At 34.4% G+C, this 23,710-nt stretch overlaps 1 protein-coding gene across 3 annotated transcripts in view; it reads right to left on the bottom strand.

Annotated features, from left to right (window-relative positions):
- The window catches only part of USP47 (ubiquitin specific peptidase 47), a 96,361-nt gene that overhangs the window by 24,678 nt on the left and 47,973 nt on the right, over positions 1 to 23,710 (bottom strand). For all 3 annotated transcript variants that reach the window (XM_037522669.1, XM_054699373.1, XM_054699374.1), the window contains 9 exons: positions 23,078 to 23,157; positions 21,555 to 21,704; positions 6,469 to 6,564; positions 6,235 to 6,387; positions 5,061 to 5,228; positions 4,251 to 4,382; positions 3,769 to 3,845; positions 3,153 to 3,208; positions 378 to 490 (listed from right to left, as the gene is read on the bottom strand). In XM_037522669.1, the coding sequence (XP_037378566.1) occupies positions 378 to 490; positions 3,153 to 3,208; positions 3,769 to 3,845; positions 4,251 to 4,382; positions 5,061 to 5,228; positions 6,235 to 6,387; positions 6,469 to 6,564; positions 21,555 to 21,704; positions 23,078 to 23,157 (1,025 nt within the window). The remainder of the gene's footprint in view (positions 1 to 377; positions 491 to 3,152; positions 3,209 to 3,768; positions 3,846 to 4,250; positions 4,383 to 5,060; positions 5,229 to 6,234; positions 6,388 to 6,468; positions 6,565 to 21,554; positions 21,705 to 23,077; positions 23,158 to 23,710) is intronic.

Here is a 23,710-nt window from a genome sequence, read left to right as displayed (position 1 = left end):
AGCGTCTGCGATTATTTCATTAGGTAATGTTTCCTTAAAAGAATTATATAAATATGACTTTGCTCAAAGATCTTTATAAACCTCATTGAATGTCCATGCTGAAATGCTCGGCTAATTTATTTTTCTTGTAACAAACAGAATGTGACAATATCCATCTCAGTGTAACCTCACTAGAACTTAGTATTATCACTGTATTATTGCCTTGTTATATACAAAATAAGATCACATTTTACCTAAGTATATACACACATATTTAGTTATACTGCTTAATGATTATGATAAAACAACTGTTGACAGAATCAACCCAATTAGTTATGAAAACTGCAGTTAAACTCCAATTGTACTTTTTAATCAAAAGTAAAATTAGGAAATCTGACCTTGCATGTATTGCGCTCAATTTCTCGTTGTCTCTTTTCTTGTTCTTCCAATTCCCTCTCTCTCTGCACCAAATTTTTAATATGTTCTGGATATTCATCTACTTCCAGAAATTCTAGTAACAATAAAAACAGGTTAATACAGCATCACTGAAATTGAGCTTTTATTTTGTTCCACTATGTTCCCACAGTTCATATTGTTACTTAATAGCTTCTATCAAAACATCTCAATTATATCAATCTCACAACTTGGAACATAAGCTTCTCCCAAACAAGAGTGAAGAGGTAGCTGATAATGACAGGTGGTACATCTCATATTTTAGAAAGTTGTATCTATCCATACTAGCTCTTGGTTCCAAGACAACACTGGTATATAGACTAAGATTTTCAGGATGAACATCTCTCTTAAACTTGGAAATAAAATAATTTCTCATTTCATATCATGCTATCACCATGAAATTGTGTGACCATGGGCAAGTTTACTTCTCCAGACCTTGGTATTATCAGCTTAGTAATAACACCTACAGGGGACATAATGAAATGTACGTAGTAACTGTTGTTACTGTAATAAACACAAACATTACAAATGCTATTCATTAGCTTGTTATTCACTAATACAATTATCTTTCTTTTGTTCTCAAAGAAGTCTTTCAGTTGTCTTCTAATAAAAACATTTTATATGTAACTCAAAAGTATTCAAAGTGACAATGAGATTATGACCTAACTAATAAAAAGTCACTGATCACTAGGCATTAAGAACAACAACATAATAGAGAGGAAATCATTCCTCTGTGGGAGATAAAAATCCTGTTTTCAGAAATAGCTCTAATTTTAAAAATATTATCTATCATACATACAGTGCCCTCTGGTGTTTCATCACAAAACTAGAGTTGGAGGAGTTGATAAAAGGAAGCCCAGTTATTGCACCACTGGAAATACCTGGCATGTTGGGTGTCACAGAGAATACATGAACTATAATCCTGACTATGCCTCCAGTTAGCTATGACCTTATTCAAGTTACTCTTTGGGGTAGGTTTCTTTACTTTACCTGTAAAGTAAGAATAATTACTTCTACTCTCAAATCTCTTTTTTGAAATAACATCTTTTTATAATATTTCTTTTTTTTCCCATTAATTCCAGAGTAAGTTATTGAACAGCAACTATATGACAGACATTGGCATACCTCTGCAGCAACTGAATCACAATCTAATGAGGGTTTACAAAAACATAAACCAAATCTTACACAAATTGAAACAGATTTACTTATTAAAAAGTAGTTTCTAAACAAAGAAAATATATTAAAATCAAACAGGGATAACACTATTTTAATTATGAAAAGGATATGAGCAAACATTATCACCTGAGAATAAATCTTTATTACCACATATACACATATATACATTCCACTACCTATTTGGAATACTGTCAAAGAATCAAAGTTAGCAAGACTAATCATGACTACAATAATTACAAAAGAAAATTAAAAAAAAAAAACCTAGGTGGTTTGAATATAGGACAACTGTGTAGATTCCCAATGAAATGAAAATATAGGGCATCCCCAGTGGCGCAGCGGTTGAGCGCTGGATTGCGAAGCTGCCCCCAGCCTCTGCAGCACCGGTTCAATCCCCGGCTGCTCCCCGGCCCTGGAGGAGGGTCCCACATGGCGTGCAGATCTCTCCTGCCGCCCGCTGCTCCCCTCAGCAGTCCTTCTGCCTGCTCTGCTCCCCGCTCTGACTCTGGTGAATTCTCTCACCCTCCCGCGCTTCTGACTGTACCCAGTGCTTGTATAAATAAAAAAAATAGGGGCCTCCCCGGTGGCGCAGCGGTTGAGCGCTGGGTTGCGAAGCTGCCCGCAGCCTCTACACCACCGGTTCGATTCCCGGCTGCTCCCCGGCCACCGAGGAGGGTCCCACATGGCGCACAGACCTCTCCTGCCGCCCGCTGCTCCCCTCAGCAGTGTACTTCGGTCCCTCTGCCTGCTCTGCTCCCCGCTCTGGCTCTGGTGAATTCTCTCACCCTCCCGCGCTTCTGACTGTACCCACTGCTTGTATAAATAAATAAATAAATAAATAAATAAAACAAAATAAATCTTTAAAAAAAAAAAAATAAATAAATCTTAAAAAAAAAAGTTATTTTAAAAAAATTATAAAATAAAATGAAAATAATTAAAAATGCACACTTGATTCATAAAACTGTATTGATTTGTAAGCAGATAAGCAAAGATACTTAATTTTAGTTCTTAAGAACATTTCTAGAGTAGCTAATACAGAGGTTTACATTACCTAGTAACCTTGTTCAAAGCAGTTACATACTAAAATACCCAAAAAGCATGTAACAAAAAATAAATGCTTACAATGTTACCTTGTTTAATTTTTATAACAAACCTATAAAATACTATAATTGTTCTCATTTTACAGATATGGAAAGTAAGATAGGAAAATTAAATAACTTGCTGTGGGGCATGCAGCAGGTAATTTATGACTGCTACACAGATCTGGGGGTATCACTCTCACCAAATTACATAAAATACAATCTTACTGTGAATAAATATTCAATTTATTTAATGTAGAGTAAGTTTTCTAAGTGTACTGAAAAATAGATCAACTTTTCCCACGTATTTTTACCAGTTGTATCATCTCATAATAGTCTTTATAATTAATTCTTCCAGGCATAAAAATCTCAATAGTCCTATCATTTAAAAGTCGTTATGTGGATTTGCAAAAACTTGCAAAAGAAATTAGTTTATTATACAGACTAAAATAAAAGATGTTTACATACTTGCATTTCTTGCTGGATCCTTCATTCTATATATCAGCATATATGCATTTGTGGAGCTAAGAGAAATAGGAAAAAGATTAATGGAGACAAAAAGTAGATTGCAAAGATTACTTTTCCTAGCATCAAATATTTATTTAAAAAATAGTTCACTGTTGCTTCAGCCAATTAGAAACTCATGTAACTGCTCTTGAACAGTTACATGACATCCCAGAAAAAAAAATTTAAGACATCCCAGAAAAAAAAAAGGCATTCTTTGTTTTTAATGATATATGTATGAGAAAATCCGTATCTCCTCTTGGTAAACCAGTTAGGTCTTTCAAAAAACTTGTGTCTTAGAATGATTTCCATAGTTAAATCAGAAGCCAGCAAATATTTCCTGGAAAGGGCCAGACAGTAAAGTCTTGGGCTTTGTTGGCCATATCGTAGTGGGAAAAGATAATCACACAACAATGAAATAAATGAGTTATGGTAGTGTTCCAAAAACTGGAAGCATGTTGGATTTGACCAATGGGTTATAGTTTGCTGACCCCTGGATTAAATCTTTTTAACGATTGAAAATGCTAAAAACTATAACTATTTCTAACTTATAAACACTAAAAATTAGGAATTAATTTACCTTGCAAAAGCACTGGAGTAATACCCTCTGCTGCCTGAAGATCCACCATGTGTTTTCTTAATGTCCTCTTGTGTTATCTGAAAGTTGTTGCATTATTTTAGATTTTTGTAAAATCTGTAACACCATAACTCTATGTGAATACGTAACTCAATTTTTAACCTCAGGGATAATGGGCCACCACAGATATCAATTCACAAAAATGAATCATAATCAGTAGCCAGTCAGTTCTAGGGTTCCTAAAAAGCCCACATAAAGACAAAGGCAAGAAGAAAATTGGGAGTCTATCTCTGCAAAGACTCAGCAAATATCAAATAAGACAAAACAAATGATAATATGAAATAAATCAAGACATTTACAACAAAAAACAATGACTAATTTGGTATGGGTCTTAAAATGCTCGCCAGATAGTTTCTCACTTTAATAAACTCCACTATTGAACAGAAACACCCCTAAACTTCTGTCTTTCATACAAATAACCTTACCCTGCTGACATGTTGATCATTGAAGCTGTACCACTGCTCATCACTGAATGACTTTATACAAGCATAATAATGACCACCAGCAGCACTCCCTGAATGAACCATAACGGAGAAGAGCTCATAGATCAAGGAATTCTAAGGGAGGAAAAATAAAAATAACTCAAAAGGGAAAAAACACAAAGGTTATATTTGTATATTTCCTATTCTCTATTAACATATATGAATTAAAATGTTTATAGGTCACCTGTCCTCTAAGATAATTAAAATGGCAAGTTATATTATTTCACATACCAGTTTCATAAAATTCATTCAGTGTATTCCTTCACATCTTAATTAAACCTCTTTGTAACCACTCATATCTGAAACATAAACCTATTCAATCTTGTAAAGAGAAAATAATAGATTTTAGACTGTTCTGATATGCACAGTTAGAACAAAAAAATTCACAAAGAACACTTTTATTTTTTTCCTTTACAAAAGAGCTGAAGGATATGAGTTGGAACAACTTCTAATGCATTTATGTACTATCTGTGAAACAGATTTACTGATTTGACATCTCTCACTTATATAATCACTTGAAGTATGAAACTCAAATTATATCTCTCAATAAATGTTAGTTAACAGTTTCCTTTTCTGTAAACAATTCTTTACTAAAGTTTATGATCACATACAAATGCATAAAACAAATCTTCAAAAAGCCAATTTTCAAAAATTAAAACTCTTTTAAAGAGAACTTTATCAGCCACATTAGCTAGAGATTTATATAGAAGCTCAGAGATTACTGTATTCTTTCAACCAAAAGCTATAAAGTACCTTTTCAAGTCCAGGTTTTGTAATCTTTTCAGTTCCACTATTGCTTTCAAGGCAGATCCCTTCATCAACACCATCATCATTGGAGAAATCATTGCTCATTTGATCACTGTGACAACTGCCTTCATTTTCTGCTCCACTGTCAGTGCAGCTTTCAGTCTGAGGAGATTTCTTAATAAAACAATTGTTTTATAAGTTAACTAAAAGGAAAATAAGAACTCAGTAAAACTTTTTATCTATATGCCGCTATTTTTTTCATAATTTAAGACACATTAATAAAAATACCTATTTTACTTTCAATTTCTTTTCTTTTTAAAAGTGAGACATTAAGTAAGTACAATTAAACAAAAAGCTTATTTTAAAAACAGTTCTATTAACGACCTTAAAGTTCTAATACACTTAGTGATTCAGAATTTTACTAAACCCCATTATGTTTACAGTTGCAAAGTAACAATACAAAATTACCATTTCTTTCAGCAAAACCTATACATGCAGAGAAACATAAGTTCTGAAGTGACCTACTTTTGTTCTCAAATCCCAAAAGAATATTATTTCTTTTTTTTTGAACAAAAAGTTTAATTCAATCTATCATTGTGATAGATATTATAGACAAGTAGAAAGAAAAACAAGACACGTTATCTGTCCTTAAAAGTCTAGTGTACAGGAGAAAGAAATTTAACAGCAAATAATACCTTTCCATGCATTTATGATTTTTAAATCCTATTCATGCATATTTAATTTGAAAAATTCTACTTCTCAGAAATCCCCAAACAACTTTCCCATTTTTCCTTTAACATTTTGTATGCAAATGTTTTTATTTAAACAGTTTGAGAATTCTTCACTAAGATGTAGGTTCTAGGTATGTTTAAGAGATTGCACAGTAGTTTTCTAATTAACCAAGCAATATATAATAAGCACCAACATTTTGCCAAAAACTTTCTTGTAGGGACTGTATCTAATATATAGTCTTCCTCTCTTCAAAAAAGTTTGGTTCAAGGAAAAGCGAAGGTGAAACCAACTTTAGAATTCTACGGGGGGGGGAGGGGGGGGGGCGGGGGGGGGGGAACCTTTCATTAAGACAGTCTAAACAACATCAGTGTTAACACAGTGTTTTAAAAATGACTGACCAAAATGGATTAACGAAAAACACCTTTTAACAAGAAAATACAGTATTTACCTCATCTTCAACATCAATAAATGTACTCATATCTAGCTCCTCAGGAAATGTCATTCTATCATTCAGTTTAATCCTATGCATGGTTGTGTAATCAAAATCAAACCTTTTCAATTGTAAGGTCAGCAGATAAGGGAAATGCAAAAACCGAAGACCCTTAAAAAAAAAAAAAAAGGAGCTATTGAATACAGAATATTATCTCAGAGAATTAAGCATTAATTTCTACATGTTTTCTACCTTCCGTGCATCACACTTCTTTTTGCAACGTTCACAAAAATATTGATTTGGGCCATCCAGAATCTCTGGCTGAATGAATGCATGCAATGCTTCTTCCTAGTCAGAAAAAAAAAAATATATTTAATAATTATTTAAAAATATCTGTTAATGGCAAAGCCCTGAATATAAAAACACAACTGTCAAAATACTTATAAGCAGAATGGTTAGAAAATTAGGACCTCAAAATGCAAAAAGGGAAAAAATTAACATTATTATAAAAATGACCCAAAAAGGAATAACTATTTCATTTTGTATGAAATTTGCCTGTCCCAGTGTTGCACAACACAATCATTTCTATTTTTATTGACTTTACATTATAGTGTTTGACTAAGCACTCTAATAAAAATCCTGTCCTTAGATTAAAAGGGAATTTCATATTTATTAGAAATGCAGTTACATGCATCACTCAATCTTTTTGTAAGAGTTAGTAATCCACCACAGCACTGGCCATAAAAATAGAAAATATTGCACAACCTTCGCACTGCATGTCAGATACTGCTTCATTTGAAAATGGATGAGAGCACTTGGATTATTCATAGTGAAACTATGTACTACTTTGTCCTCCGAAGAGCCTCCAAACAGAAGAAACCTAGTATGAATACCGCTGAGGAATTCATGAGCACAAAAATTTTATTTTAATTTTTAATTACTGATTTTTTTCACAACTAAATATTTTTTAGTTAGTACACATTAAGATTAAATTGTACAATTTTAAATTTCATCTAATATCTTCTTCACACATGGTTTTCAGTACAACTGACAATATTTACTACATAAAAAGAAATGGAATCATTAAGACAATCTTCAAATAATTTTCTTTTCCTGCAGAACAAGTTGCTTCTCAAAAGATAAATGGAGCTTTTTATCTGGCAAGATGGCCGTAGTTGTAAAATAGCTATCTACATATTGTTTAATACAGCTCATTTTTAACATGAGAAAAAAATTGAAAACATTGAAAATGTTTCTAAATTTATCCTATTTTGGTCTCAAACACATCAAAACACCAAATGGTAAAGGGGGATATAACTGGATGGTTTCCCAAATGAACGATGAATTTATTTGCAGTCATAGGAAAGGATACATTTAGAAAATGACTTTTTTCCCGCGAAAGCCTGTTTCAAGAATTAAAAATCAAATTGCGCAAAAACATAACAGGAAAAAATGTGTTTTTACACATTCCAATTATTTTGGACCTCCTTTGCCAGTCTTCCCTTTCAATCAGTTTCTCTGTGATCCTTATTACTTCTTTACCTCATTTTCATTCCATGTTCAAATTTTCATTTCAATCTATTCTCTCAAGCATCTTGTACTCTTTGTAAAACAGCTTTGTCTTTTTCTTCAATTTCTTTCTTGATGCAGATTAACTCATTGTATATCTTGTTGTTTATCCATTTTTCTCCTTAAATTTTGGCCAGGTTTTGTTTTGCTTGTTTAAGTAGTTTAGTGTGTCAGAGTCTCCTACTTTATGGTTATTTTCCTGAGCGTGTGTTGTTTCTGCACGGTGAGATTTTCATTGGCCGAAAGCTTTAAAAAACTTTGTTTACTTCCAACAGTGGTACTGGGTAAGTCTGATTTTTTTCCCTCTCCTCTAATCATTTTGTTGGCAGCATTAAGAATAACACTTTTTGTGAATGTAGTTTCTTAATGAGTAATGAGAGGACAGTTCATTTTGCATGACACTTGATTTTTCTCTTCTTGTTTTTCACTGCTGTGATCACCATAACCTCTTCTTCTTCTTCCCAAAAAGAAATATTTTTCCAAGTGTGCCACTTTCAATCCTGCTTACTGCAAAATTCCTTCTCTGTAGCTGGTGCTGTAAACTACAGGTCCCTAAGTTTATGTTCACTGTTGTGGCACATACCACTGTACTTTTTTGGGGTGGGGGGAGTGATGGTGATTTTGTCTTTGCTTTTTAAAAGTCTTTCCATCACCTCACCTGTTTCAGATTCTCTAAAGCTTCCCACTCCAAACTCTCCATATATGCAGACTTACTTACAAGGGCAGTGGAAGCTCTGTTTGAACTTGGTTATTATTTTGCTTCTTAATAGGATATTTGAAGCTTCATGGTATCCTGTTTCCTAGCTGAGCAGAAGATAGCTGGGCTTCATTAGTATTCCTTTTTGTCTATGATTTGGGAGATGTATGGAAATATGAAAATTCAGGTAGCCACCGTTATCCTTTAGCCCCAGAAGCCAGTAAAAGCTGTATTAATAATTTTCTATAGCTTCTTAATTTTAGTTTTTTAGCAAGTTGTCACTTGAATAATTATAAATGATTAGTCAGTTATAGAAATTAGCTTCATCCACCTAACAAACTATATAAATGATGTGTTTATGTATATTTATCTTCATTTAATGAAATATATAATGTAAATATCAGACAAAACTACATTTTAGCAATTAAAAATAAGTTAGGAATCATAAAATGGACCACAATATTATATTATTAGTGTGTGGTAATTTACCACACACATAAAGTCATACTGCTTATCCAGAGTTGTCCTGTTGACTGGATTAAAATACTCATATAGCATGCTTCCAAATTTGCTTTGAGTTGACTGTTTTCATCATTCCAGAGTGAAGATGATAGATTTATTTTCTAAAGCTTAATTATCCTTTGCTCATATATCATACAAAAATGTTATTTTGTACATTTTTAAGACTGTAATTTTCAGAGTTCAGAATAGAATATAAAGATTCTTTCCTTAGTTCCCAAATAAAAATACCGGTTATGACAATTTTATAGTTAATGCAGAAAAATCTAGATTCAGATCAATGTTATGACCAAATGTTATGTCCACAAATCTTTCTTAACTCTTAATCTATATGTAATATTATTTCTTCATCATCCAATGACTTTTATTTTGAATGGAGAAATGTGTTAAAATACTTTATTTTTTCAAATTGAACAAAAAAAGATAACTATTTCCTGACTTTGATGTCCTTAGCTATATTGTAATTCTACTGACTTGTAGCAACATGTATTTCTTACAAATAAATTCAACTGTCTTTCCCATGTTATTAACTATTTTTTTTTTAAGATTGATTTATTTATTTATACAAGCACTGGGTACAGTCAGAAGCGCGGCAGGGTGAGAGGATTCACCAGAGCCAGAGTGGGGAGCAGAGCAGGCAGACTGATGAAGTACACTGCTGAGGGGAGCAGCGTGCGGCAGGAGAGGTCTGTGCACCATGTGGGAGCCTCGCCCAGTGGCCGGGGATCGAACTGGCGCTGCAGAGGCTGCGGGCAGCTTCGCAACCCAGGGCTCAACTGCTGCACCACTGGGGAGGCCCACCATGTTATTAACTTTTAAGTTGTTTTTCATTTAAATACGAAAAGGTCTCTAGATACTTTTACCTAAGGCATTCAATTTTGTTAACTGCAACTTTTTTAATAATTGTAGATTCACATATACAACAATAGATAATAGAGAGAATCCTTGTATACTATGTTTTTTCCATAGTGAAAGATTTAATGCTTTCCCCCTAGAAAGTCACGATTATCTAGGCAAGGAGATCTGCTCTCACCACTCTTATTCATAGTACTGGAAATCATAACCAACACAATAAGACAAATAGAGGAAATAAAAAAGCATACCAATTGAAGAAATAAAAATTTTCCACCTTTGTATTTTTAGATAGCATTTTTTAAAAGATGGAAACATCTACCAGAAAACAAAAAAACAACAACCTAGAACTAGTGAGTTTATAGCCCATTTTTTTCCAATTGGAAAACATACACTTGAGATTTTCCTGGTTTAGTAACTTGTGTGAGTACATTAAATTCTATATAATTTTATCAACTATACACGTTCACCCATACAAGTCAAGAGACTACACAATTTTGACAACACAAGGATGTTTTGTTACCCTTTTAAAGCCACAGTCACCTACCTAACCACCTCCTTGCCCCATCAAATCTATACTCTCACAGTAATCTGTCCCCAGTTACAAAGTTTATCATAGCAAAAATGAAATGCAAATAGAATCCTATCATATGTAATCTTTTGAGATGAGTTTGTTAGTCTGCATAGTTCCCTGGAGATTCATGCAAGATTTTGTATGCATTGTTTGTTTCTTTTTATTAATCAATTATTCTATAGTTTATTCTAGAATTTGTCAAACCATTCATTTATATAAGGATATCTAGGCTTATTCAAACTTTTGGATATTAAAAATAAGGTTAAATGAACATTCATCTACAAGTTTTTGTGTGAATATAAGTCTGATGCATCTCTACGATGAGCAACCTAAAGTGGAATTGCTGGAGTCTATGGTACTTGCATGTTTAGTTTTATAAAAAAATATGTATTTCATATTCCCACAGTGAACATATGAGTAATTCAGTTTCTCCACTGTCACCATACTTTTGTGCTGTCATTTTTTATTTTAGCCATTCAATACATATAGTAATATCTCCGTTGTGGTTTGAATTTGTATTTTTTTAGTGATGTTGAACATCGTTTCCTGTATTTATCTGAATCTGTACATCTCTTCAATGAAATGTTCTCTTTTGTCAATATTCTGTCAATGTTCAATTTTGTCAATATTCTAGATATTATTAATCTTATCTGATGTGTAGTTTGCAAATATGTTCTGCCTGTCTGTAAGTTTCTCCTTTGATCATCTTCACATGGACCCTCAAAAAGCAAATTTTATAATTTCCATGACTTCCAACTCGTCGATTTTTCTTTGTGGATAATACCTTTGGTATATAAGAACTCAATGCCTAATCTTAGATCTGGATTTTTTTCCCCTATGTTTTTTCTATAAGTTTATAATTTTACATTTTATATTTAAATCTATGATCCATTTTGATTTTTGTATTAGGTCTAAGATTCACAATAATTAATTTTTGTGCAAACAGATGGTCAGTTATTCCAAAATCACTTGTTGAAAGTACCATCCTTTTCTCCACTGAACTGCTGTTACGTATTTCTCAAAATTTAGTTGGACATATTGGTCTAGATCTATTTCAAGGTTTTCTATTCTGTAACATTGATCTGTCTACCCCTCCACTGATGCCACACAGTGTTTAGTACTGTGGCTACACAGTAAGACCTGTAGTTGGGTAGACTGAATTCTCCCTGTATATTTCTTTTTCAAAATTCTTGTTTCTATTATAGACTTTCTAGTTCCTTTGCCTTCTAAATTGTAGAATGAATTTGTGTGCATTGTCCAATATCTTGCCAGATTTTGAGAAGAATGCAATAAAACAATGTCATTTGAAGGAGAAGGGCACCCTCACTATGTTGAATCTTCTAATTAATGAGTACAGTATGTTTCTCTCCTCATTTATTTAAATATTCTCTTCAGTGTTTACATTTTATAGGTGTAGTAAATATTCTGTTGGATTTATACCTAAGGGTTTTATTTTATTATAACTGTAAATGGCACTGTGTTTTTAATATCACTTTCCACATGTTGTTTGCTAGTATTTTTGAAATATAACTGATTTTGTATATTTATCTTATATCTCGCTACTTTGCTATAAACTCATTAGTTCTAGGTTGTTGTTTTTTTGTTTTCTGGTAGCTGTTTCCACCTTTTAAAAAATGCTATCTAAAAATACAAAGGTGGAAAATTTTTATTTCTTCAATTGGTATGCTTTTAATTTCCTCTATTTGTCTTATTGTGTTGGTTATTTTCCAGTACTATGAATAAGAGTGGTGAGAGCAGGTCTCCTTGCCTAGATAATCTTGACTTTCTAGGGGGAAAGCATTAAATCTTTCACTATGGAAAAAAAATATTAGCTATAGGTTATTTTAAATATGTTCTTCATTAACTTGAGAAAATCACCCTCTATTTCTAGTTTCCTGAGAGGTTTAACCACGAATGGATATTGAATTTTGTCATTTGCTTTTTCTGAGTCAACTGATGTGATCACAGGAATGTTATACTTTAACTTGTTAATATGGAATAATATAGTGATTTTTTTCCCCCTTTACACTCATTAAGTTTTTAATATTAACCATCCTTGAATTCCTGGAATAAACTTTACTTGGTCGGGGCATGTAATTCTTTTTATTTATTGCTTGACTCTGTTAACATTAGTAAGGACTTTCTCATATTACATGCATTAAGGATATTGGATTAGTCAATAGTTTTTGGTTTTTTAAACTGTCTCTGGTTAAGTATCAGGAATAAAACTGGGAATCCTCTGATTTTTTATTGGCATTCATTGCTGCAAAATATTTTCCTATCAGTCTGCAGTGAAATTATTCAGGCTTGAAAATTTTTTTGAGAGATTTTTAACAATGAATTTAGTAAGAATAGCAGTTACAGGGCTATTCAAATTATTTACCTGTTTTTCAAGGTACTGGTTTATTTCAACTAAGTTCTAAAATGTATATGTATAGAGTTGTTTGTTGTAGTCTCTTACTATCCTTTTGATATTTGCAAGGTTTGTACTGGTATTTTATACCTAACATTGGTAATCTCTGCCTTTTTTTAAATCAGTCCTGCTATAAGATTGTCAATTTTATTCATTAGCTCTGATTTACTGATTTTTCTCTGTTGATTATGTTTTTAATCTCATTGATTTATGTATTTTTTTTGTATGTTCTTTTCTGATGTTTTCTTTAGCTCGTCTTTTTCCAGATTAGATAGACGCTAAGATAACTTATTTGTAACTTCCTCCTTTTTTGTTACCACTGTAAACATTTTATTAAATGTCAGTATTTAATGCTATAAGTTTCTTTCTGAATATTGCTTTAAGTAGGTCTCAGAATTTTTGATGTTTTCATTTTCATTCAGTTTTTTTTTTTAATTTCCCAAGACTTCCTCTTTGACCCATGCATTATTTAGAAGTATGCTGTATACTTTTTAAGTCTTTGTTGGATTTTGTTATCTCTGTTAGAGTTCCAATTTGATCCTACTATGGTTGGAAACACTCTATAATTTTAGTTCTTCTAAATATTTTGAGGTTTGTTTTATGGTCCAGTGAATGGTCTATTCAAGTCCATGGGCACCTGGAAAGAATGTGTGCTCTGCTAGTTATGTCTCTAACAGACATTTACAGTATGTAAAAATCTGTTGCCTGATGGTGTTGAATTCGGTATCTGCTAATTTCTGCTTAGTGGGTCTACCTACCAATTATTGAGATAGAATGTCAAGTCCCCAACCAAAATCACAGATTTATCAATTTCTCCATTCAGTTCTGACAGCTTTCTTCATATATTTTGCAGCTCTGTTATTTGGTATATACATATTTAGGATTGCTATCGTCTTGATGGATTAACCCTTTTATCATTATATAATGCCCCTGACTCTAGTAATTTTCTTTGTTCTAAAGTGTATTTTTTTTTAAAGATTTATTTATTTATTTATACAAGCACTGGGTACAGTCAGAAGTGCGGGAGGGTGAGAGAATTCACCAGAGCCAGAGCAGGACGCAGAGCAGGCAGAAGGACCGCAGTACACTGCTGAGGGGAGCAGCGGGCGGTAGGAGAGGTCTGCGCGCCATGTGGGACCCTCCTCCGGTGGCCGGGGAGCAGCCGGGGATAGAACCAGCGCTGCAGAAGCTGCTGGCAGCTTCGCAACCCAGCGCTCAACTGCTGCGCCACCAGGGAGGCCCTCTAAAGTGTACTTTCTCTGATATTAATATAGATATGCCTCATTTCTCTTAATGTTTATATGATAAATCATTTTCCTCCCTTTTACTTTCAATCTGCCTATAGCAATATACTGTTTCTTATAGATTACGTACTATTTAGGTCATATCTTTTTGACTCTAATATACTGATTTCTGCCCTTTAGTTGGTATACTTAAACCATTTACATGTAACCATTTACATGTAAGGCTGTTATTTAATATATTTTTTTTTTGTTTTCTTTCTTCTGCTTTCCTGTGGTTTGAACATATTTTAAAACTTTTATCTAGGGCCTCCCCGGTGGCGCAGTGGTTGAGCGCTGGGTTGCGAAGCTGCCCGCGGCCTCTGCGGCGCCGGTTCGATCCCCAGCTGCTCCCCGGACACCGGAGGAGGGTCCCACATGGTGCGCAGACCTCTCCTGCCGCCCGCTGCTCCCCTCAGCAGTGTACCTCGGTCCTTCTGCCTGTTCTGCGTCCTGCTCTGGCTCTGGTGAATTCTCTCACCCTCCCGCGCTTCTGACTGTACCCAGTGCATGTATAAACAAACAAACAAACAAACAAACAAACAAATAAATAAATAAAAACATGCCTCTATTTTAAAAAAAAAAAAAAACTGTTTTATCTATAATGTTTTTGAGTGTATCTCTTTCTCAATGGATGCTCTAATATTACATCATTTACACTTAACTATCAGCCTACCGGTGTCATCCTTTCTCACTGAGTAATGTACAGAAACCTTACCTCCCTGCAGGCCTCTTTGCCCTCTTCCATTTATAATACAAATAGCCTTAAATAATTCCTCTAGTACATTTAAACCTGTATCAGACACCACTCTAATTTTAGTACAACCATCAAACCTAACATTTAACAACTCAGGAGGAAAATAAAAGCCTAATTTATTTACCTAAAATTTTTGCTTAACATGTTCTTTCTTCATTCCTTATGTTCCAAAATACTTTCCTTTCACCATCCCCTTTCTCCTTAGAGAACTTTCTTTAGCCTTTTTTTAAGCATAAATCTGTTGAAAATTTCCTTAATGTTTCCTTATCAAGAATGTCCTAGTGTTGCCTTCATTCCTGAAGAATATGTCCACTGAATATAAGACTATAGTTATCAGTTCTTTTCTTTCAACATTTAAAAAATATGCCACTTGCTTCTGGTTCATGAGAAAGCAGAGTGCTTTTTTCCCAAAGGAAAAGGTGGCTTTTCTCACTTGCTGTTTCAAGATATTTTCTTTCTTTACTTTTCAGAAGCTTAGCTACACAGAAATATGTAGTTTAAAGACCACACATGGGTCTCCCTGGTGGCGCAAAGGGTTAAGCACCTCACTATGAAGCAATCTGCAGCCTCTGCAGCATGAGTTCAATCCCAAGGCAGGCCAGGGAGAAACCCACATGGTGAGGCTGACCTCTCCTGTCTCGCCCGCTGCTCCCCTCAGCAGTGTATTTCAGTCACTCTGCCTGTTCTGTTCCCCACTCTGTCTCTGGTGGATCCTCTCACCTTCCCGCATCTCTAGCCCGTACCCCAGCTCTTGTATGCATAAATAAAGCTTTAAAAAAAATAAAATAAAAAATAAAGACCACACATACTACAATTGTCCCAATAGCCTATCCTGTCCAGGTATATGTAGTTACACTCTTTGACACTGGCACAGCACAGTGATGAAACCACCTAACAACACATTTCTGAGAATATATCCCATGTTTAAGCAGCACCTGACTGCAACTGGAATTGATATAGAGTTCTTCTGATTGATTCTGTTTTAGGTTCAATCAGCATCTTGGGTCTGTGATATTTATACCTCTTTTCCCACTGTGCTAAGGGTTTTTTCTTTTTTTTCTTTTTTTTTTTTTGTGGGACTCTCGCCAGTGGCCAGGGATCGAACTGGTGCTGCAGAAGCTGTGGGCAGCCTCGCAACCCAGCGCTCAACTGCTGCGCCACCAGGGGAGGCCCATACTGTGCTAAGTTTTAAGACAGTGTATCTCTGAGTAGATTTTCCTCTCCTTCGAGGACTCCAAAGACACAAATATTAGATATCTTGGTATAGTCCTACAGGTCCCTGAGGACTTCTAGGATATCCAGTCTGTACTCTCTCTGCTGTTTTGACTGAGCAATTTTTATAGTTCTATCTTTGTAATTCTAAACCCTTGAGATTTTCTATTTTCTCATTGGTTTCAATTGTTTGGGGTATCTCACTTAAGTACTTCTACAATGGCTGATATAAAACATTAGATAATTCTAACATCTCTCAGTTCAGTGTCTGCGTCTACTGCTGCCTATTTCAGTCAAAATGAAATTTCCCTGGTGATTTTCGAAATCTGGACATTCTGAGAGATTTTTATGCAATTTTGGACCCCATTTTAATCTTCTAGCTTAGCTGCCTTATTCTGACACTATTCACGCTGAGGAAAAGATTCCTGCCTCATTATTGTCAGTGGGAGTAGAGGTCCAGATTTCCCACTTGGCCTCTGTTGACACCTAAGGTGAGGTAGGGTTCCTCATGACTTGCTGGCAAGAGTAGGGATTCTGGCTGGTCAGTAGGCCTCTGCTGGTATTACCTTGGCTGTGAGGTACAGCAGTATTTCATTACTACTCCCCTTATTATCTCCAATGACACCACAGATGTCCTGTTTTTCCACTAAGGCTCCTCTCACATCACTCCAGTGGGGGAAAAAAGTAGGACCTCTTTACTATCAGGTGGGAGTGGAAGGCCAGTGTATCAGAGTTCTCTCTAATGACTATGAACCAGGGAAAAAGACATGGCAGTGAGTTTTGTTACTGCCTGGCAGAGATTAAATTCCTAACTCCCTATTCAGTCTTCTTTAAAACCACCCTGGCTGAGGGGGAGGGGGACTTAGGGAGTGGAGAGTCTTGTTATCACCTAATAAAGGTACTAGTCTAGGCTCCCCACTCAGTCTAAGTTAAAATGATGAGATGGAAATTACTGTCTTTCTGTAATTTCTTTTAGTCTTTCTTTTAAACAGTTTTACTGTTTAAAAATCTTCTGCCTTGCTAGGCTAACCTTTCCTGGTCTTTTGTCTAGAGAAAGAGGCTTTTTAGACCATGCCTTTTTGCTGTTTCCAAGCTGCCAGCTTCTTCCGCACCAAAGTCTGGGATATATTAGGCAAAAAGAAAGCCCAGGGAACTCACCCCATATCATTCCTTGAGTCCTGAGGTCCCTAGTCTTTATGCCTTTTCTCCACTTTCAGAGTCTTCTTATGCTTATTTTATATGTAATGTTCAAGATTTTCAGTTGTTTTACAGGAAGAATAGGGCAATGTACATCTACTCCATTTTCCTGAAAGCAGAAGTCCCCACTTTTTAAACTATTTCCTACTATGTCCAATCATACACAATCCTAGAAAAATGAGAGTAGATTCTGCGGGAGGGATTTTTCCTTGTGTGATGTTTACATATTTGAACAAATTTGGACTATTTTGCCATGTAAATAAGTTACATGGCTGAGTCAGCCATTTAAGAATGTCCAAATCACTTAAGGACAGAACTAATGATATGAACTGATGTATACTAAACACTTGTACTTATCTCATAAATACTTATGAATTTAACAATTTACCATTCAAAACTTTAAAATAATAATTAAGTTATGTTTACTTAGAGAACAAGAGTCTTTTACATAACCTAATCTTTCCAAAAACACTGACGGAATTATATAACTAAACCCAATTTCAGATCGTACAACATACTTTTTCTTAACAGATATTTAAATGTACTTACCTAATAATATTCTAATAGAAAATGGCAACTCAATAAACATATGACAAAAGACAATCATGTTTAAAATTGTACTACAAAACAGAAATGAAATTCCCTAGTTATTTTAAACATATAAGGCTAAATCATTTTTGATTTAGGAAATATGCTTTCATAATTCATCAATAAAAACTATATTTTGAAATTTTATGTAAGACTTGAATGTACTGAGAATAATCTCCTGACCATAATACATTCTCAAATGTGTGTGCAAATAGATTTAGTTTCTTTGATTATGAATTCAGAGATTGATTCTGTACATACAGCTCTAATATCTAAAAGGTTCTAATTACCTTCATAATTTCATTAAGAAATTAAAATATTAAATTTTATTTATTCTTAATTTTGTTTGCTAACAACAAAATTTTTATACGACTAATACAATGTTTCAGTCGCTATAATTTTTTCAGGATTAATAACAAAATATGTCAAACAACACTACAAGAATGGAAATGTTAATGTAACAAAGTAGAAAGATTACTTAAATCACCTTAATCCAATACAGAACTTCCCAAAATATGTTTCTCAGAATCCTAAGAAACATAATAGATGTCCCACAAAAAAGAAATGCTAGGTTAAATATAGTTAAACAAATTTGTCTACCAGAAAAATCTTTAGGCAATTCAAAATAAAGTATGAACTGTGAACTTTCCAGAGAGAATTATAGTTACACATTTCCCAAATGTATTTAAGCAAAGAAGACATCTCTCTTACATCCATTAAATCTCAATGGAGAGTAGAATTGAACTCCATCTGAGAAAGAATGGCAGAGAACCCTTAAATACTAATTCCCTACTTGGCTAGGTAAAATGAGGATCAGGAATATAATAAACATTATAGCTATAATAATTTACAAGTAATTCAATAATGAAAATATGGTGATGAAAATCTTTCAATTGTGGTAATCCCTAGCACTCATTTAAAAAGTCTATCAGTTGGGGGGTCTCCCCGGTGGCGCAGCGGGTTGAGCGCAACGCTGTGAGGCTGTCCAAATCCTCTGCAGCACGGGTTTGATTCTCGGCTGGCCGGGTAGATTCCCACATGGCCCAGCAGATCTCTCCTGCCTTGTCCACTGCTACCCTCAGCAGTGCTTTCAGTCTGTCTGCCTGTTCTGCTCCCTGCTCTGTCTCTGGTGAATACTCTCACCCTCCCACACCTCTGGCCTGTACCCCAGCTATTGTATAAATTAAAAATAAATAAATAAATAAATCTTTAAAAAAAAAAAAAAGTCTATCAGTTGGGCCTGGTGGCGCAAGGGGTTGGGCACTTCACTATGAAGCAATCCGCAGCCTCTGCAGCATGAGTTCAATCCCAAGGCGGGCCAGGGAGAAATGGTGAGGCAGACCTCTCCTGTCTCACCCGCTGCTCCCCTCAGCAGTGTATTTCAGTCAATCTGCCTGTTCTGTTCCCCGCTCTGTCTCTTATGGATCCTCTCACCCCTGTATCTCTGGCCTGTAACCCAGCTCTTGTATGCATAAATAAATAAATCTTTAAAAAAAAAGTTTATCGGGCCTCCCTGGTGGCACTACAGTTGAGCACGGGGCTGCGAAGCTGCCTGTAGCCTCTGCAGCACCGGTTCAATCCCCAGCTGCTGGCGAGGGTCCCACATGGCGCGCAGACTTCCTGCCACGCCCAATGTTCCCCTCAGCAGTGTACTTCGTCAGTCTGCCTTTTCTGCTCCCAACTCTGGCTCTGGTGAATTCTCTTACCCTCCCGTGCTTCTGACTGTATCCAGGACTTGTATAAATAAATAAATATTTTTTTTTTAAAGTATATCAGTCATACCAAAAATGAACACAAATTACAGGTGTTATCATAAATTAGCTAAGTGGTAATTCCATTCATTTTTAATCTTAAATATTATTCTCAGGTTAATTTATTCAAATATGAAAATAAACCAGTTCCAGAAACTGGATGTTCCAGAGGAAGGTTAAAGAAAAAGTAACTGTAACCCTTAACAGAACCTCATACTTAATTACTGAAATTAAATATCAAGATACACACACCATAATATTGTGGCCCACTACACAAAACATACAATAAACAGCAAGTATAACCATCAATGCTGCATGTGTTGTATGCACATGTATATAAATTTTATCTGTTTTGTTAATATCAGTCTATTTGTACATATATCCAATAAGACAAAAATACCAGAGTTCATTTATAAAGTGGGAAAATCAATTTAAAAGAGTTCAAATTAAGGCTAAATTATATATTGTTTGAATCCGATTTCAAAATGCTTTTAACTATATTTTTACAATCTACAATTATACCAAATTCTTTCTAAGCATATAGAATTGACAAAATACACAATGGCAAACAGTGATATAAACCTAGTTTTAGATCCTGTGTGATGATTTCTGTGGATTAAGAACAAAGATTGTAGGTTTTGAATTCAGAAAATAATAGGAAATCACTTACCTCTCTTACCTCTACCTAAAGTTCTGTGAAGGTAGTATCCTCCTTAGAACCCCTATCTTGGGTAGTTTTACCTGCTATAATTTCCCTCAAATGATTCCAGCAAAGTCTAATAAGTTTTAAGTTCCCTTCTGCAAGGCCTATTAGCGCATGTGCATTATAAAATTGCTTATATACTGCTTTATAGCTGTAACTTCTAATTCCCTTTGAAGTATCACTACTATCATTACTTCCATCCGTTTATCATTCTCTGTTGAGAATGATACTTTTGGAGAATTCCATTTGGAAATGCCCCTTTTTTCATTTCTACAAAAATATACTCCAAGTTATTCCATTGCAGTATCTATAATTTACTACTTAAGAAAATGGTAGCAATTTGGCAGGGGAATAAAAAAAGATTTAGCTAAGCAATTGTATTTGCTGAAAACTTGATCAGAAGATTCCAAAATAACAACACAAATAGAACTAGCTTCCTCAACATTTAATTAGACCCAAAATGACATCATTATGAAATTCTTTTTTAGATGTCTTAGATGTGAAAGTTTCCCTTGACTCATAATAAAAAAAAGTTTCTAAACACTCTAATTTTAAGTATCAACATAACTGATGACTCTCCTCTTATGTGTAAGTAGTTAAACACATATACGTAATGACAATGCAACAAAAATTTTCAAAAAGCAATTAAAAATGCATAGCAAGAAGAGGAAGGAGAAAATGCTAGGTAATCTGCCAATTAAATAGTCAGTATATAAATAACGAACCTAATTGTGTATAGTTCTGATTCTTCAAACTATCCATGTTTACATATGTATTCTTTTGATTTAAATTTTAGAATAGGGATGTTCTTTTTAAAAATATGGCCTCTGTTTGTCATAAAAACTAAAGGTTATTTTCCCAATTTTAGAAGTGTAGGGAACAAAACAAAGTCCTTCCCCCAAAAGTACTTTCCACTGCAAAAACAGTCACAAAAATAGTATTTATTAAATAAAGATAAAGTGAAATAATCTAGTCACCTATCAGAAGAACAAAATACTGAGCGATGAAGCAGTACACTTGCATTCACTTTTCTTCTAATACATGCACTATTAGGACTCACTGAAGGCTCAAAAATCTTCTAGATCTTGCTAGTTGAAGTGCAGGTATGACTAACAACCCAAGAAGGTGTATCTAGGATGATACTTACGTTATGACAGATAATATACCACTGTGCTATTATGTATTCTGTGTGTGGATACACAAGCAGTCAGCTGAAAGGTACACACCACACTAGTAAATGCTTGGTTGGACCCATAAGGTCGGATGACCAATGGAATATCAAGATATGTGTCGATTCTCCATCCCTCATAACCACATTCCAGACATCTCACATAGTCCTTCAGCTTGCCTTGATATAGTTCATTTATAAGATCAGCCTAGAAATAAGAACATTTACATTTTTAAAAAGCGTTTCTTAAAAATAATTTTTAAAATTGTATGAAAACACAATTGAATTTCAAAAGGATATTGATTTCTAGTATTGAAGTTTACAAAGCTTTAAGATTTATGTAAAATTCTCTAGGAAAAATAATCAAGGTTTGATAAAAGTCAACCAAAATTCAATAAAACTAGATTAACACTAAAAATCAATGCACAAAAATTATTTCAATTCCGTATCGCTAAGACCCCAGTATTAAAATATTTTGTTGAAATCAGTTGGCAAATTTATTGTACTATTAAGCTTCATAGCATCCTTTCTTTGGGATGAGAATATATGCGAATCTGTCACTTTAGGCACATTAATAATTATATAGCTAAATAGCTAGCTATTTTTATAATTTTACATATGCCTATTATCATACTTACAATAATATAGTCTTACTTCTAAAATCTTATTCGGTAGCCCAAGGTGCAAATAAAACTTTTTAACTTTCAGTAATATACATAATGTTGATAAATAAAATCTTTTAAAGTATAGAAAATTCAAAAATATATCTTAAAGTCCATCTTCTTCAGAGTATCTTTACCTAAAAGAATGGACCTCTCCTCTAGTTCCCGAACACAGCCAACTGCCCAAAGAAGATAGGTAACTCCCTAAGTAAGAACTCTCCAAGAGAATGTTTGCCTTAAGATTCTTGTACCAAACCTTGGATACATAGAAGGAATGCTCCAGCTGATCTTAATGCAATGTATGTTTGAAAAACTATGGTCAAAGCCATTATAATAATTCCAATCAGACATCAAACCCTTCAGGTGACCTTCCAGATACTTACCCTTCTTCATCCCTATGACCCTCTTCCCTACATTCAGTGTATTCTAACTGAGTTCTAAGCACCATCCAGTTTGGCCTTACTCCCATTCAATGACATTCTTAATGTTCTCTCCCACTTCAAACTTTTCTTCCTTCCATTAGATAAGAACAGGGTCAAATTAATAAAGATTCTAAATGTCAAAAGCATGTGAATATGCCTCACTGGTCAAAACATATACTTTAAATGTGTTAAAGAATATATGTGTATGTCTGTGAATTATATATATTTTAGAGCTGAAAAGAAACTGTCTAGGTCCCAGTCCAATTTCTTATTTAATAAAAGGAATCTGACATACTAAGAGTGGTTTAATAAGAAACTTTATAACTCAGTTAATGGCCAAGTGAGAACCTAGTACTTTCAATTCCTCATACGGAATTGAAAGTACTTTATCAACTGGACTAATGTCCAAGATATAAAACATTCCAAAAGAACAAAAGTCACTTTAGGGTAAAGAGTGATTAGAAAACAATTTCCTCAACTTGACAGAAATGAATTACCTGTTCTGTTTGTTTCCATTTCTGTTCCAAAGCATCAAACATGACTCTGCACAGTTCTTGTACATCATGCTGCTGCCAAGCTATTTTTAAGACAGAGTTTAATTAAAAAGGCAATAAATTTAGTGTAATAAAACATTAATTTGTTTAAAAGCAAATTATGAGAAACTTGGAAAAGCCTACACAATAACGCTAAATTTTAAAAAAGCACAATATAGTGTAATCACGACTGGCAATCAAAAGGAAGAAAATCAAGAAATGTTTGCATTTTACAAATAATGGTTTTCTGCTGTTATATTATCTGCCATTTTTGTTATTTTTCACTATCAAAAGTCTAAGATCCAAAATTAAAATTTTAGCTTAAGTATATAAAAAGAGTAGACTTATAAGGAAGTTTTCATTAATCAAAAGTTTATCTCTCGGGCCTCCCCTGTGGCACAGCGGTTGAGCGCTGGGTTGCGAACCTGCCGGCGACCTCTGCGGCGCTGGTTCGATCCCCGGCTGCTCCCCGGTCACCAGAGGAGGGTCCCACATGGCGCGCAGACCTCTCCTGCCGCCCGCTGCTCTCCTCAGCAGTGTGCTTCGTTTGTCTGCCTGCTCTGCTCCCCGCTCTGGCTCTGGTGAATTCTCTCACCC

This window comes from Talpa occidentalis, unplaced genomic scaffold (assembly GCF_014898055.3).
Source record: "Talpa occidentalis isolate TD23 unplaced genomic scaffold, MPIMG_talOcc4v2.1 talOcc4.3, whole genome shotgun sequence".
Lineage (NCBI taxonomy): Eukaryota > Metazoa > Chordata > Mammalia > Eulipotyphla > Talpidae > Talpa > Talpa occidentalis.
The sequence above is the reverse complement of the archived record's forward strand: the minus strand, read 5'-3'. Positions and strand labels throughout refer to the sequence as shown.